General features: G+C 46.5%; 1 protein-coding gene across 6 annotated transcripts in view; it reads left to right on the top strand.

Moving 5' to 3' along the window:
• The window catches only part of MAP4K3 (mitogen-activated protein kinase kinase kinase kinase 3), an 883,599-nt gene that overhangs the window by 308,238 nt on the left and 557,757 nt on the right, over positions 1-17,604 (top strand). For all 6 annotated transcript variants that reach the window (XM_082251934.1, XM_082251933.1, XM_082251935.1 and 3 more), the window contains exon 7: positions 13,584-13,626. In XM_082251934.1, coding sequence (XP_082108060.1) covers positions 13,584-13,626 — 43 coding nt within the window. The remainder of the gene's footprint in view (positions 1-13,583; positions 13,627-17,604) is intronic.

Below are 17,604 nucleotides of genomic sequence, written 5' to 3' on the forward strand. Positions count from 1 at the left end.
TCCTGCTTCTTGAGGGTGGATTTTTTTTTCTAGTGGTGAGCTCCAAAACATCCTAAAGAAATTGCTGTACCTTCCTTGGATGTAATCAGGGCAATTTGGGTGTACCTGGTCGTGCCTGACTTGATTCAGGAAATCTGATTCTTTGTTTGTTCTTACAGATGGACCTTGTAAGGGGCAGGCCACTTCTGCTGCGACCATTTCCAGATGGATCCGGCAGACGGTGTTGCAGGTCTACTCTATTAAGGGGCCAGTTCCTCCTTTTCCTGTCAAGGCGCATTCTACGAGGATGCTTAGTGCCTCCTGGGCCTTCCGTCATCAGGCGTCATTGATTCAGGTGTCCAAGGGGGCTTCGTGGTCGTCTGTACACACATTCACAGTTTTATAAGGTGGATGCAATTGCATCTTCGGATGCTGTTTTTGGCCGCAAACTTTTGCAGGCTGTGGTTGCAGAGGCTTCTGCCTCTTGAGGGTGTATTTTTTTCCTAGTGGTGAGCTCCATTTGTTCCTGGTTAAGCTCCTGTTTTACCTGGTTGGCTTTGTTTAGCCTTGTTGGGAATTATATGTATTGCTGTGTTTTTCCCACCCCTTATGTTGATACTGCTTTGGGACATCCCAAGGGTCTAAGAAGACATGGGGCTGTGTCTGTTAGTAAACAAAAGAGAAAACTGAATTGTCTTACCGTAAAATCCTTTTCTCTGAGGTTCACAGACGAACGCAGCACCCGCCCCTCTGTTGGATTGAATTATGTATTCTTCTGACACTGCTTGTTACAAACTGAAGTCCTATAGCAGGAAGTGATTATATACCCCCTGCGACTGCCTCAGGGGAAAGAGGGCCTAACTAGAACCTTCAGGGCCCCGGTGCAAGAAACCATGAAGGGTTCCCTGGACCCCTGGCCGGGTCCCTTCCCTTCAAGCCTGGGGCTCTTCCCAATGATCATGGGGCCCTTTACTCTCGTATCGGGGCTCTTTATTACGGTCCTGCAACGGGACCCTTTCCCAAGTTCTGCAGTGGGCCCCCTTCCTGCCATCTTGGGGCCTCCCCACAGTGGTGGAATGCGAGGGCCCGGTCGCAAGTGTGACCTTTGCGAACCTGGAAGTTCACCCACTGGTGTTAGTGGTTTTTATTTTTTTAAAACTTTAATTGTATTATTTTTTATCATTTTATTTTATTTTTTTACTATGTCACTGCCGAAGACTCTGTCCATTCAGAAAAGGAAGGAGCTGGTAAATGACATATTTACCGACCCTTTCCTGGTTCTCTATTGTGACACATCCCCTGCAGCAGTCGGCAGGAGAGGGGAGGGAGCACAGTGGGGGGGGGGGGGGGGGCGGGGAAGACCAGGGGAGCACACAGGGGTCCAGAGACAGCAGGAACACAAGTGAATTGGATAGGAGGAGTGGTGGGGGAGCATGCAGAGAAACCAATCTCCTCCAGGAAAAAGGACAGTGATTTCTCTACATGCTGCCCCTGCCACCCATCCTATCCAGGTGTACAGGGGAGCCGCACAGGCCCCCTGGAGCATGGGGCCCGGTTGCATTTGCAACCCCTTTAGTTATGCCCCTGTTAGGGGGGTAGACAAAATGGTTTCTGCCTATTCCTACTCCTGAAGAGCATAAGCCCAAGGGTCTAAGAAGACATGGAGCTGTGTCTGTCAGTGTACCTCAGAGAAAAGGATTTTACGGTAAGACAAAAATCTAGTTTTTTGTCTTACCGTAAAATCCTTTTCACTGATGTTCATTGACTGACACAGCACCTACCCCTCTGTTGAGTTGGGTTATTTTTTCTTCTGACACCGCTTGTTACAAACTGAAGTCCTATAGCAGGAAGTGGGAAGTATACCCCCTAGGACTGCCCTTGGGGCGCAGTCAAGTTTTTTTTTCCACCTAGTCCTACTCCTATGGAGAGCAGCATAACCCAAGGGTCAAAGAAGATATGGAGCTGTGTCCGTCAATGAACATCAGAGAAAAGGATTTTACGTTAAGACAACAATCCAGTTTTATAATAGTTTTTTAAATCTATACAGAAATGTTTTGCCTTTCATTTCCATTTTGAATTTGAATGAGTTGTTTTACAAGGTGAGGGTTTACAATCACTTAAGGGTAGCCTGGAGGAGCTGCCATTGAAAGTTTTTTTTTTTTTTTTTTTACCTTATTGCAAAGAATGCATTAAGATAAAAAAATGAACACTTTTTCCTATAGAACCACTTTAACCCCTAACATTTAAAGTGGTCTTTCTGTGAAGGTCCTTTTTAAGCTCAGTGTACAATCTTGGCAAGCCACCTTGGTGCCAGGATGATCTAACTACTGCACAGATGCACATCAGTTATATCATCCTGGGCCAGCTAATCAATATGGCTAAAAAAGCTGAATTTGGAAAAACACCGGACAAAGATGCCAACAGCGGTGAGGATGCTCGTGGGCGTCTCATCACTGGAACAGAGGTAATTATTGGAGGCTTTAGTAGAATTCGGGCTCCGCTCACACCCGAGCAATCTGGATTGCGGGTGGAATTGCCTGGGTTCTGCCTGCGATTCCAAAATTGCGGCAAAACGCAGAATGCATTTGCGATGCCATTATTTCTTAATGACACCCCCAAATGCCGGGAGATTTTGCCACGATTGTCGAGCAACAAATTGCGGCAAAATTCATGATCCTAAACGCTCCAGGCTCTGTGCCAAGATTTGGTATATGAGCTTCTTTTTGAACATTTTTGAAGTGGAGGGAGGCCAGTTCAAATGAATGTGCTGCTCCAAAAAATTCTCAAGTCAAAAACTAAAAAAAAAAAATGAGCAGCTGCAGATCGCTCAGGTGTGAACGGAGCCTTAGGGCTCTTTCACACAGGCGGACCGTTCAGATCAGCCTGTCCGTTTTTTTTTGGCGGATCTGAACGGTCCCCCCATGCATCCCTATGGGGCATCGGATGACAGCGGAGACATGTCCGCTGACATCCGATCCTATCTGTCAAATCTGGACGGATGGAAACCCTATTTTCCATCCGTCCAGCGGATAGGATTGGATGAGAATGCACCGACGGTCCGTTCCCACCCAATTTCCCCCATAGAGATGCATGGGGAACTGACAGCTGTGTTTCCGCACATAGCACGGAGAACAGCTGTCATCCTCCTGCTCAGCGGGGGATCAGCGGATCGATCCCCCTCTGAGAAAAAAAAACAGACTCCGTCCGACGGACGAAGTGTGTGAAAGGGGCCTTAGGCTTGTGTCAGGCAGCGGCAATTTATAACAGCACATGACCTGTTTTGCCTACTGCTGTTTAATTCTAAATCCAGTTTTTGTTTTATTTTTTGTTTTGTTTTTTATTTAAGTTTTTAGTGTTTGCTACAAGTACAAATTAGGCTACATTCACACCTGAGCGTAGCGTTTTTCGCGCGTTTTTTACCGCGATTTTACCGCGATTTTTGCGGCGTTTTTTACCGCGATTTTACCGCGATTTTTACCGCGATTTTTGTGCAGGCGTTTTTAGATTGAATAGAGATCAATGGAAAACGCCTGTAATCTGCCCAAAAAGAAGCTCATGTACTTTTTTGAGCGTTGGGCGTTTTGTATACAGCTTCAAAACGCTCAGATGTGAACAGGGGCCATTGAAATGAATAGGATTTGTCTTGTTGGGCGTTTTGAGAGCTGATCCTAGAGCAGAAAAACGCCCCAAAAACGCCCCAAAACGCCTAGATGTGAACGGAGCCTTAATATTGCATTTTATGGAATAGTGTAAATATTTTTATAAAGGAAAGTTATTGAATATACATGTGGACTACGCTGGCAATCGCTATGACCTATTCATACCCAAGAATGTCTAGAACATATTTTTACTTGTACTGAGAGATGATGACAGATCAATAAAGCAGAATGAATAAAAATGCAAGACACACTGGTTTTTAGACATTGATAAGAAGTGAAAGAATAAGGGTATGAAGCTTGTATTGCCTTTGCATCAAGTTAGATGATAGATAGTGTGAGCAGATACATTATAATATTTGTGTCATGCACAAGAAAAAGCACAAGAATAGTTGACATTCTCTAACATTTAGCAGTAAAATAAAACATAGCCGATTGGGGCATACCCCGGCTTAGGTAAATCAACACATAACTACCTACATATTACTACAAAAACACAGAAGCTAGTAACAGCCCCAGCACCATAGATCTGGGCTGAAACTAGCCTGAAGTGCTCCCTTTCAAACCACAGTTCCAGAAGTAATGTATTTGTCTTATATAGCAGAATGAGATTCCTCCTTCCACAACCAATCCTCCACCAGTTGACTATGACCTCCATACCCAGGTCAACCGTGTTCCCAACCTTCACCTGTTTAGATCAGAAGCGGTTTTATTAAATCACATGACTAGTCCTGTTCATCAGTTGTTAGAGTTGAGTTCATCCATAAATGCCACACCTTTTCAATTTTGTTTGGGCATCCTCTGGATGTATATGCAGCCTTATATAGTGGTACCATTGAATTGACCAATACCTTCCAAAAGCTCATAGTTGGAGGATATTCCGATTTCCATTAAAGGACTATCGCCTTCCTTGCATAGAACAAGAGAACCCCAACCAGGGTGCGTGTTGCTCTAGAAGTTGGTAATGTGTCCACTAACCCCAGGAGACAGATGGTAACCGTCAAAGGGACCACACCAGCTATTAAGTCAGACAAAAAGCGGGACACCTCTCGCCAGAAGACCCCAATCCGGGGACACCCCCAAAAGATATGGGAGAATCCCACAGAGTCACAGGGGCATCTCCAGCAAGAGGCTGAAATGCTAGGGTACATACGGTGCAAGCGTTGTGGAGTAGGATAAATCCTATGCAGTATTTTCAACTGAATTAGTTTATCTCTAGTCGCTATCAGTGATCGGAAAGGGCCATCCCACATTTCCTCCCAATCCTCCTCATCCAACCCCTGCCCTTCTGCACTCCACGCAGTGCGTAGCCCATCCAGACCAACCTGGATAGATGGATGAAGCATTTTGTATACGGTGGACAGAGGTTTTCTGAGAGTGTCATCTCTAAGGAGGGTCTCCAGATCATCTTGTTCTAGACTAGTACAGGGTCTGAAACTGTGCCCTGTAGGCATGCCTGAGCTGTAGAAACCTGAAGAAAAAGGAATTTGGTAACTGAAACTTATGTTTGAGTCTGTCAAACATAAACATAGCAATATAGAATGGGATTGGTGCAGCGCTAACACAATTGAATCCACAGTCCATACAAATGTTCAAATGGATCAAATACAAAAGTGCAGTAAACAAAAGTTCATCAGAGAGTGCTCCAATAAAGAAGGGAAACTGTCCACCACTTCAAACTTGGAAAAAGCCCCGAGTGCAGGAACCGCCACCAAGATAATAAATGGCCTCTTACCAAATTGCAATGACCCCCATTACAAGGATCAAAGACAGCCTGTGTGATCAAATCAGTGCCCAGATCGACATGTATCGATTCCCAGTGTTCCCTCAGCAGCTCCGACCGGAACAAGTGAACATAAGGAAAAGAGGGACAACTCCAATAGTGAAGTACGTTCACAGGTTTATTCAGTAAAAGCAGAGTGGCAACTCACGTTTGCATGAAGAAATCACAGCATGTCTCGGAGCTATACTCTCAGAACCTTTGTTTCCAACCAATAAAATGGCCGCCGTGTCTCCTTGCTGGCCTCAGCACGACGAACTGCAGGCTCCTCCTCCGACCGGTTTCATCAACACGTGACTTCGTCAGGGTCACGTGTTGATGAAACCGGTCGGAGGAGGAGCCTGCGGTTCGTCGTGCTGAGGCCAGCAAGGAGACACGGCGGCCATTTTATTGGTTGGAAACAAAGGTTCTGAGAGTATAGCTCCGAGACATGCTGTGATTTCTTCATGCAAACGTGAGTTGCCACTCTGCTTTTACTGAATAAACCTGTGAACGTACTTCACTATTGGAGTTGTCCCTCTTTTCCTTATGTTCACTTGTTCCGGTCGGAGCTGCTGAGGGAACACTGGGAATCGATACATGTCGATCTGGGCACTGATTTGATCACACAGGCTGTCTTTGATCCTTGTAATGGGGGTCATTGCAATTTGGTAAGAGGCCATTTATTATCTTGGTGGCGGTTCCTGCACTCGGGGCTTTTTCCAAGTTTGAAGTGGTGGACAGTTTCCCTTCTTTATTGGAGCACTCTCTGATGAACTTTTGTTTACTGCACTTTTGTATTTGATCCATTTGAACATTTGTATGGACTGTGGATTCAATTGTGTTAGCGCTGCACCAATCCCATTCTATATTGCTATTTAGATCTGGTATTTCTGATTCTAGATCAGGTGCTGGCTGCTTTCATTTGGTCTGTTGACTTTTTATTCATGTATGTTTTTATCTTTACATTTTAGCGCAGCAATATCCCCATTTTTATAAACATAAACATAGACCCTCCCTCACAGATGTCTGCCAAAGTTTTCACTCCCTTGCCTGCCCACAAAGGGGGATCCGGAATGGAATGAAACTCCAGCAAATGTGGATTAAACGATAACGGCGTGTCCAGAGACCAGAGTGCCCCTTTCTAATTCGGTATAGTTATTACAGTATGCCAGGCTTTGATTACTGTCAACCTGTAAGTAATCAGGGCAGGGTGTAATGCCTTGTAATGCATGCGCGCGGGAGATTGCCGTTCATGGCACAGAGTTCTGAAGGAACGACACTTTCCTTTAGAGCGCATGTACCGATGACGTCATCGGCTGCATGCACTGTAAATATCTCCTAAACGGTGCATGTTTAGGGGATATTTATAGCACCTGTAGGTAAGCCTTAATATAGGTAAAAATATTTAAAGTGGGTTTACGACCATTTTAACCGGGAAGGGAGAGAACAGTTTACAGTGCAGTTTAATGCATGCAGAGGGCCAATCATACAGTAAACAAACCCACTTTCTAATTACCGGGCCGAACCCAAAGAGCTGAAGAACCTCCAACATGTACCGCCACCTTACAGTGTCACAGGCCTTCTCTATGTCAAGGGACACTAGGACTCGTGAGCCACTGGCAATGGGTGGGATTTGAAGGTGGGTATAAACCCGTCTTAATATTAACGTCCGTTGATTTACTAGGCATAAAACCAGTCTGGTCCATACTAACCAGTGAAGACAGCACCTTTATCATCCTGGTGGCAAGCACCTTCTTGAGGATCTTAAGGTCATAGTTCAGGAGCGATATGGGTCTGTAATAGGAACAGTTAGTCAGGTCCCTTCCCGGCTCAGGCAGCAAGACTATATGTGCTTGGTACATACTATCCAGGACTGGAGTGTGTCCGTGTCTAAGCAGTGGGCGAAAAGCTTTTGAAGTTTAGGGACTAGGTGTTCCGAATAGGTCTTGTACCACTCACCCGGCAGGCCATCTGGCCCCAGAGTTTTGCCATTAGGAAAGGAGGCAATTGCAGCCTCAATTTCCAACGGTGACCACGGCAAATCCAGCGCCTCTTGGTCCTCATCTGAAAGAGATGGGAGACTAATCCCTCCCAACTCCTCCAACAGGGATCCCGGGGAACCCGGTGGCCGATCATCATACAGCGAACTGTAGAATTCATAAAATTCATTGGATCCGTAACAAGGTCTCCAGTGGGGGATCTAATCCCTGAGATCACCGTCTGATAGACCGGCTCTGCCACCAGGTGAGCTAGTAGTTTGCCATTTTTTTCGCCCCCTTCGAACAGTCTGGACCTCAGTTTTTTAGTGTCATGTTGTACCAGGTGGGTAAAGTGGAGTTTCAGGTCTGTGAATTTTAGCCAGACTGGAGTAGTTCACAGCATCAGGGTCACCTGTAAGTGCCCTTAAGGCTTGCGCTTCGTCTCTCTCTAGTTGGGATGTACGAGAAGCATTATCTGACCGGGCGGCTTTGATAGAAGTAATATACCCCCCCCCCCCCCCCCCCCGATGAAGGCCTTGCAGGCTTCCCATACCGTGTCCAGGGAAGCGGACTGGTCATTAATAGCCCAATAATCAGTTAACTTAGATGACATTAGTTCCTGGATTTTGGCATTATGTAATCAGTGGGACGCCAGTCTCCAACAACCCAGCTCATGGCCAGCATCCAAGGCCACATTAACCTCCAGTGGAGAGTGATCCGAGAGGCCGGCCGAGAGGTAGGAAGCTGAGCATGTAGCAGAAAAGACTGTCGCTGACCCAAACACTAGGTCGATGCGAGAGCCCAGTCTGTGAGTGAACAATATGCATGAGAATACCTTTTCAGTAGGGTGCTTCAAGCGCCATATTTCTTAAAGGCCAAACGCCTCTGCCCATGCAAGGAGGTCCGGATGCGACCCTCTATGGGATTAGAAGTATCCAGGTCACGGTCCAATATGGCGTTGAAGTCCCCCCCCCCTATCAATTTGTGAAATTGGAGAGCAGCAAGCTTGGTTGAGATGGTATAAAGTACATCTGGATTAAACGGGGGAGGGATATACAGGTTAACCAGCGCCCATTTCGATGCATACATTTCTAACAATACTTTGGCATATCTGCCACCTGGATCAGTAATCACCTGTTCCACCACACAAGGCAATGATTTGTAAAATAAAATCGCAACTCCCCTGGCATAGTAGAAATAGGTGGTTTGAAAGCCTTACCTGATCCACACTCGTCTAAGCGCCAGAGCTTTGCTCCCTATTAGGTGAGTTTCTTGCAGAAACGTTACATGCGGTTTATGGGACTGTAAAATTTTAAACATTGGCGCCCTTTTTACCTTATCATTGAGGCTCCTTACATTCCAAGAGACCAATTTCAATACATTACTCATGAGGGACGTCAAATGATGTCGGGAGTAGGGGCACCGCAGCCGAACAGACACCTAGAACTGTGGTCTCTTGGAAGGGAAGAGGACTCCAAAAAATTATGACTGAGAGAAGGCATTAGCAGGTGCACTAACACAGTAAACATGGCAAACAACTTAAACACTGCAAAACATGCAGAGAACTCCCTACTGTCTAGCATTACCCCAACAACTGACTAGGCAGTTTTATCCGGAAACTTGGACGTCTAGTAGGTTACGGAGTTCTGGAACTGGTCCAGGGTGTGTCCGTACAGGAACTCCAGACGATTAACCAGTGGGGGTGAGTGTTCCAGAACGTGTCCAGCGGCCCGGCTCCTGGCTGGTCTTTTGAAGCGCCAGCAATCCACTGAACTAAAACAGGGAGTTCCCAAGGGGTTCAGTAGTGAACAGCTCCGGAGAAAGCGTAATTCAGTGAGGAAAAAAGTGGCCGTATACTAATAAAAGGGAAGGATATCAGCAAAACGGTGTGGAAAAGACAGGCAAATCAGAGCATAGATAGTCACACGGATACACATGACAAGGATCTCCAGACCGAGTCAGACTCGACCAAGAAAGGGCACGGGACTAGACATAAGTCAGAGGAGACCCCACGAAATCAAGGGCATTCAGAGAGAGGAAGACAGCCATCCTCCCCTTCCAGCAGACATATGCAGCAGTTAGGATGGTAAAACAGGCAACATCTGCATTCCAGGGACATCAGAAAAGAGAGGAAAAGAGTTTACCTTAGAGTAAGTATCCAATCCTCCGTGTCCTCAGGAGTGTCAAAAAACTTGACTGACCCAGCATGTTGCACACGGAGGCGACTTTGGTATAGCATGGAGTACTTGATATCTTTGTTCTGGAGCTTGCGTCTGACTTCATTGTAGGTTTTCCTCTTCTTTTGAAGCTCTGCTGAGAAATCCAGGTAAAGGTGAACAACAGTGTTTTCATAGGGCAACGTGGCATGTTTTCAGGCCTCGCTCAGGATACGGTCCCTATCCCGGTAGTTGAGAAACCGGTCAAGGAAGGGCCTAGGTATACCCCGGCCCATGGGGACCCTATAAGCCCTTTCCACCTTATATGTGGGTGCAGTGTCAGTGAGAGTCAGTAAAGTTTTAAAGAACATCTCTGCAAATTCTGCAGGCTTGTCGCCCTCTGCACCCTCAGGCAATCCCAGCATCCTAACGTCGTTCCTTCTTTGGGGGTTCATCATCAGCTTTGGCAACTAGCACCTGAACTGTTTGCTGGAGTGTAGCTAGAGATACTGTGTGCTGAGTGGTCAGATTCTCAGTGGTGGAAATCCTATTTTCAGTGTCCATCAGACTCACCCTAATCTTATCCAGGTCAGCCCTGATGAAATTGCATTCTTCTGCTAAGTGATCTATATGGGCCAGAAGAGAGGTTTTACTCTGTTCAATTGCAGATAGTATCATGGGCGTGTCACTTGCCTGACCCTGGAGGGATGTGGGCTGAGGAGCGTCAGGATCCGCAGACATTGCCATGTCTGTTAATAAGGCACACAGCCTCTCCAATACGGCCGGCGGGGGGACCTGCTTCTGTTTTGGAGTAGCAGCCGCTGCTTTTTGCTTTGCTGGGATGTGCCCGCGGGTGTCAGGTGCGTCCCCGATGCTTCACAGAGTGAAGAAGCGGAAAATTCAGTAGTATAAACGACCAGGATAGAGTAGGATCAGGAGCATATAAGGTACACTGTACATACATAATCTGAGGTGTATGATACACACTCCAACCGCTACCCTCATATACTGTGCTATACATTATATAATCATGACCCCCTGCTCTCTTTATACTAGGCTGTATTTTACATACTTCTAACCGAGCTATGTATACTGTGATGTATTTTGCATGTTTCTGACTGCTGTAACCCCCACATACAGAGTGGTTGGATTATGCAACATATAGCCATGTGCACAGAGTGCAGTGGTCAGGAATATGTAACAAAGAGTGCAGTGTAACGTGCTGTCAAACATACAAAGTGCAGGCCTTGGGAGTATGTAACGTAAAAGCCACTGTACAGAGTGCAGAATTCGGGAGTATTGTTCAGGGGCCATTAATATGTACCATGTGACTGTAAGACACCCCCCCCCCCCCCACAAAAAAAAGCTCTCTCACCTGTCCACAAATCCTCCTACGAAACCCCAGCTCTCTCACCTGTTCACAAATCCTCCTCTCCCCCCAGCTCTCTCACCTGTTCACAAATCCTCCCCTTCCCCAGCTCTCTCACCTGTTCACAAATCCTCCCCTCCCCCCAGCTCTCTCACCTGTTCACAAATCCTTCCCTCCCCCCAGCTCTCTCACCTGTTCACAAATCCTCCCCTTCCCCCAGCTCTCACCTGTTCACAAATCCTCCCCTCCCCCAGCTCTCACCTGTTCTCAAATCCCCCCTCCCCCAGCTCTCACCTGTTCACAAATCCTCCCCTCCCCCCAGCTCTCTTACCTGTTTACAAATCCTCCCCTCACTCCAGCTCCCTCTTGTTCACAACTCCTCCCCCCCCAGCTCTCTAACCTGTTCACAACTCCCCCCCCCCTCCCCCCCAGCTCTTTAGCCTGTTTACAAATCCTCCCCTCCCCCCAGCTCTCTCACCTGTTCACAAATCCCCCCGCTCTCTCACCTGTTTAAACCCCCCCCAGCTCTCCCACTTGTCGACAAATCATCCTCTCCCCCCCCCCCCCCCCCAGCGCTCTCACCTGGTCACAGATCCTCCCCTGCCCCCCAGCACTCTCACCTGTTCACAAATCCCCCCCCCCCCGTGCTCTCACCTGTTCACAAATCCTCCACTCCGCCCAGCTCTCACTTGTTAACAAATCCTCCCCTTCCCCCAGCTCTCTCACATGTTCACAAATCTTCCCTCCCCTCCAGCTCTCTCCCCTGCTCACAAATCCTCCCCTCCCCCTAGCTCTCCTGTTCACAAATTCTCCCCCCCCAGCTCTCTCACCTGTTCGCAAATCACCCCCCCCCAGCTCTCTCACCTGTTCAGATTACCCCCCCCCCAAACCCCCAAAAAAGCTCTCACCTGGTCACAAATCACCCCCCCCCCCCGAGCTCTCTCACCTGTTCACAACTCCTCCCCTCCCCCACACAAAAAGCTCTCTCATCTTTTAAGAAATCCTCCCCCCCTCCCCCACAGCTCTCTCACAGAATGCAGCCGGTACTGCTCTGTTGGCTGTGCCCGGGCCTAGTGACATTTCCTTCAGCTCCCCTCCGCCTATAAGGAATGTAGCACAGAATTGGAGGAGGAGTTTTACAGCACTGCAGTGAAACCTGACTCCGTACTACACAGTGGGATGACAGGCGGCGGGCAGAGTAAGAAGCCGCCTCCCCAAGCCCCAAATCTAAAAACAATGTGGGCATTTGCAGCGTTGGGACCCGGGACATCCCATTCAGCATCGTGTGCCCTGGGTGCAGCGCCGACACTACCACACAGAAGCTGCTGTAGGAAGGGAGTCCTCTGCCAGCTTCAGTGTTATGTGACAAGTAGGGAGAGGACAGGGTTGCCAAAGGTTCCGGAACACCATTCCGGCAGAAAAAAAAAAAAGCCCTGGTTTTAGCTAGAAAATGCTACTTTCTAGCAAATAAAAGGTTGGTACATTGTTCACACGTGCAGCTTTCTCTAGCAGTAACATTTCTCTAAACTAGTCAGGTCATCAACATGGTTATTGCAAATTGACTCTATCTAGAAATATAATTGTACTTAATAACAAAAAAAACCTAAAACATTAATTCTTATATTCTTGTAGTCCATGTCAGGGCAAAATATATATAAAAGAATATTCGGTACATCTTTGCAATTAATGCACATTCCCAATGTTTTATCTTTTTAGGAGTGCTGAAAGTACTAAAGAATACCTGTTGATCCATTCAGAAATCCCATGATCTCCTATCTTCTTGTCATGAACTGTCGACACTGGCTCTGCTGCACTGAAATCCCAAGCAGTATTGTCAGCTCTGTCTGAGTTTCTCACTGTCAAACTACAGAACACCTGTTATGAAGGTGGGATGCTGTAGTTCAGTGTAGCAGAACCAAGGTTGACAACATTGTTTCTTAAGAAATGTGCATTAATTACAAAGATGTTACAAATTAATTAATTACTTACAAAGAAAAATGAATTGATTAATTACAAAGAAAATCAGTACATATTTCCCAGTAATGCTTTAATAATAAGGTATCCAGACATGTATGTAAGCAAAGCATTTGTTAAACTAAAAGGATTATTACCAAACTACTGATCCATGGTCGTAGCAGTAATCATTAGGGTATACCCCCATTCTACAATTGAACAAAACAAAAATATAAGAATTTCTTGTTATGTACTGGTTTTACCAAACTAGCTGGCCCCTTCTGTTTCCAGTCAAAGCAAACTTCAAATAATGTGTTTAGATTTAACAGGTTTTAAATTCACTCAGCTGCAGAGGTATACGCAGCGACCATGGCCCTCATATATCTTTGTTAAAGAACCAAACACAGATATTGGAGTTGGTTATAATCTTCCCATGTCTCAAGGTGTTTTGGGCATGTTTACACAGAATAACCTGATGGTGGGGGAAGGAGGAGGGGGGGCGAACTTCCGGGTGATTTTGCCATGTAACAGGTACCCGCTCCCCCTTAAAGGTGCCAAATGTGACATCAGAGGGGAAAGGAGGCAGATAAGTGGAACCTCCCCTTTTGGGTGGAACTCCGCTTTAACCTATCCTGATAATAGTTGGGTATCTATCAATATACCATTTAGGTAAAACAAATATGGATCCAGTTTTAAATTAATATTTTGTAATTTTTTTTTTACTTTTAGGGAGCAAATATTCTTCTGACTGATAATGGACATGTAAAGCTAGGTAAGTAAGTAATGTCTTGTTTATCATTTTTGCGTTTAGACCTTGATAAAATCTGAAGCTGGACAATGTAGATGAAAACCAACTTTACAGCTTTGGTTAAAGTTGAATACTGCCCCTGCTGTGAACCATTTACATACCTCCAAAAACCTGGCCAAAAAACTCTTGACAGATGACACAACTCGTATCCTGCCTTGTTGCTAAAATGTTCCCTGCTGTTACTGCTTGCCTCTACTGTTGCAGGAAAAAGCTCTCTCTCCAATTCACATCTCTGTTCAAGCAAGGTTTGATGTCTCCTCTGTCGCAGCAGAGCTGAACTTAAAGCTACTGAGACAGGGAAGAGGAAGCGCGCTGGGATTTGAATCAGAGCGAGCATGTAGGAGAGTTTTATGTCAATGCTCATGGAAGTATGCAAGTGGCCTACACCTACAACAGGGGCAGTATTCAACTTGAATCAAGTCTGCAAAGTTTTTCATCTGTAGGCGCACCTTATCTGCATAAACAGTTTTTTTTAGCAAAGTTAAACCAACTCTTTTTAAGTAAAGAGCAAACAGAATGAAAAGTGAAGAGATTAAAGTAAATTAACAAAATAATAACTCAACAAATTATTGTATGCACAGTTTTGCCTTAATCAGGAGTCCTTGAAATAGAACTAGGAATAGTATTGAGATGCACGTCTCAGTGTAATGTCATGTTAGGCTAAGAACATTTTCAGTAAGTACAGAAAATATCTGTTGATCTTGAAAAAATATCTGTTGATGCTTGTCATTTCTAGTGAGCTAACAACCGCTAACCTCCTCATTCCCTGTAATAGAGCTTATTAAAAGCAGACACGTTTGTAGTATAACCTGGGTGACAAATATGGTTCCCTTCATAGATACAGTGGTGATAGGGACAGGATGTGAATTGTTCACAGGATTACCATGTGAAAATAAAGGGGAAAAAAAAGCCTAAAAAAATTATGCAATTTGTTTTTGGGTTTAGCTATGCTCCAAAGATTATTTCAGGTATAGGTATTTTATACATAGTCACATTGGTCCTGCTTAGACGTGCTGAGCAGCTGCCCTTCTGCGCTCTAAATGCAGGAGTTTATTCGCTCGGTATGTTTGCCATTCATAGCTTCCTATTTTACGAATGAATGCAAAGCGTTCTCTGATTGGACTGCCCAGCCTCTCCACCTCGTCCAGTGCAAAGCATCTTCTGGATGATGTCTGTGCCTAGTGGCTGACCTGCTTTGTTAAGGAAGCCGCACAACCCAGGACTTGGAAACAGGTGGAGATCACTGGAGTAGTGGTGTCTATACTTGGAATTCATCTTAAACAGTTCTATTTTCTCTTTCGTTCATTGACGGACACAGCTTCATATCTTCTTTGACTCTGGGGTTATGCTGCTCTCAATGGAGTAGGTGGAAAAAAAATTGACTATGCCCCTAGGGCCATCCTAGGGAATATACTTTCCACTTCCTGCTATAGGACTTCAGTTTTTTCTGCCTAGTCAGGAGTAAGGACCTGGTTCTCTGCTGGGATCTGTGGTCCTGGCATTTTTTCCCTTTTTTAAATAGAATTTTCTCTTTCGTTCACTGAAGGACACACCTTCAAGTCTTCAGATCATTGGGTATTATGCTGTGTCTCTACAGGACTAGGACTAGGTGGAAACCTTTTTTGGTTACACCCCTTGGGCAGTCCCCAGAGGGTACACCATCACTTCCTGCCGTAGGGCTCCAGTTTTTTCTGCCTAGTCAGGAGTAAGGACCTGGCTCCTTGCTGGGATCTGCAGTCCTGGCATTTTTTCCTTTCCTTTTTAAATGGAATTTTTTACTTTTTCTTCATTATTTTTGTTCTTGTGTCCTCCCAGTCTGGCCTGCGAGCGAGACCCAACTATTAGCTCTGCCCTAGGGAGCCGCAACATAGCCCCACTGGACGGGGGCTGGCCGGCGAGTGAAACACCTCGCGAGGTCGCATAGCGCTGGTCACAACATCCGTCATGATCAGAGTCACAGCGTACCTCAGGCCGCAGCACCCCCATTCCAAGATGGGGCGGTGGACTGCTGGGAGTAGCACCTGGTGACCATGGTATTGTGAGTAGTGTACCCCCTCCTTTCCTACAGAATTGCTGGGGTGGTTGCGGGCCCTCCCTGGGGATCTGTGTCCTTCCTCTCCCTCATACTTTTCCCCCCTTCTCCTTAGCGGGGTTCCCCTGTGTGGGTTCCCTCATTTCGGGGCCTGGGTGCCTGTGGGTGGGAGAGCTCATAAGGTGCTGGGCTGGAGAAGTAGTGGGTATGCCGCTGCAGGCCCCTGGGTGGGGATGTCCATACCTAGTTGCTGCGGGGGGGGTCCTTTCCTGGGGTCTGTGTGCATCCCTTGGGTCCAGTGGGGTCAAGGGTCCCATGCAGCTCTACCTGGAACCGCCATTTTGCCATGCATTCTGTCTTCCCTTGTTTCCCTGCTATGTTTGTGTAGTCCAGTGACCATGATTTTTGTTTCCCCAGTGAGTTTAACGGCGACTATTTTCTTGTAGTCTGATGCAGTGCTGGGCTGTGGGGGCCTGTAGTGTCAGGTCAACATGTCCTCTTCCTCTTTCTAGCAGTGTGGCAGATCATTTTGGCACTCTCCAGCTCGAGTGGTCAGTCTCTGGGTATACACTATCCTTCTCCTGCTGTATACAGCGCCGCGGGTGCGCTGATTCTTGTGGTGCCCCAGCGGTACACGGGGAAGAGGGGTCTCCCGTTTTTTTCTAAAAAAAAACAAAACATTTTTTCTGAGCGGCGCGGTTCCAATTAACTCTTTGTGATCATGGTGCCACTGGAGCGCGTTTCACCACCCGATCCACTCCTGGAAGCTGCAGGACCCTCTGGGTCTCAGTCTGCCATGATGGCAGCCCTGCAGTTGCTAGTAGTCAAAGTAGATATGGCCCTGCAAAGGAGGCCTGACAAGAAGCACCCCCCGCCTTCACCTGTACCCTCTGTTTTCTCAGAATCTGAAGTAGATTTGGCTGCCGCGGACGAGAGTCAGCCCATTGGGTCTGCGTCCACGCACGCTGAGTGCTTTAATAGGATGATTCGTCATCCTCTGCATCTGCACATGAAAAAGCGCTGGTGGAGGCCCTGATTGTGTCAGTGCGGGAAACTTTAAAGTTGGAGAACTCAGCTGCAGCTGAGTCGGCGACGCCTGCGCAGTTTAGCACCTGCAAATCTTCCAAGTTGTCTAAGGTGTTTCCCTTTCCTGCCTATTTTGATGAGATTGTCACTAGTCAGTGGGGTTCCCCCGAAATGCATGGTTGGAATACCTAAGCCTTTTGCTAGGAGATATCCCTTTGAGGAGTCTCTTCTGAAAAAACGAATTGTTCCTCCGTCAGTGGACTATCAGGTGTCCATGCTAAATAAGACCACACTTTTGCCAGTGGAGGATTCTCCATCCTTAAAGGATCCTGTGGACAAAAGAGCCGAGGCTCTGGTCTGCTACCTCTTCACTGTGGCTGGTTCAATTTTGAGACCGCTGTTTGCTATCACCTTGGTATCCCAGACCTTAACAGAATGGGCTAAGATTTTGCATTACATTGAGAATGTAAAAATAAAAAATAAATAATAACAGACTAAAAGTGAATCCCATGACTGGGTATCTCTTACCGGAGTAAGTGTCTCTCTCAGGAAAATCAACATCCTCCTGAGCTGGCGGATCAGTTGGTCCAAGGGTTACAGTTACGAGCACACACCTTGCACTATTGTTGAAGCACAGACTAAAACCTCGGTCAGATGGTCTCCCCGTATGTTTTATGATCCTTGTGACCGCCCTCGGGTGCCTATGGGTGGAGATGCATGCTAATCCCCAGTGGCCTTGGGTATGCGATATTAGAGAGCCTTTTACAGTGCTTCTACTGTCCTAAGTCTCTTTAGTCATTATGTAATATCATCTAGACTGACATAAAATAAAATACTGCAAAAGCTCAATGGATATCTAATCATTTGGGTGCAATCTCTTTCGG

The sequence above is a fragment of the Pelophylax lessonae genome, assembly GCF_965119305.1.
Source record: "Pelophylax lessonae genome assembly, chromosome: 3".
Lineage (NCBI taxonomy): Eukaryota > Metazoa > Chordata > Amphibia > Anura > Ranidae > Pelophylax > Pelophylax lessonae.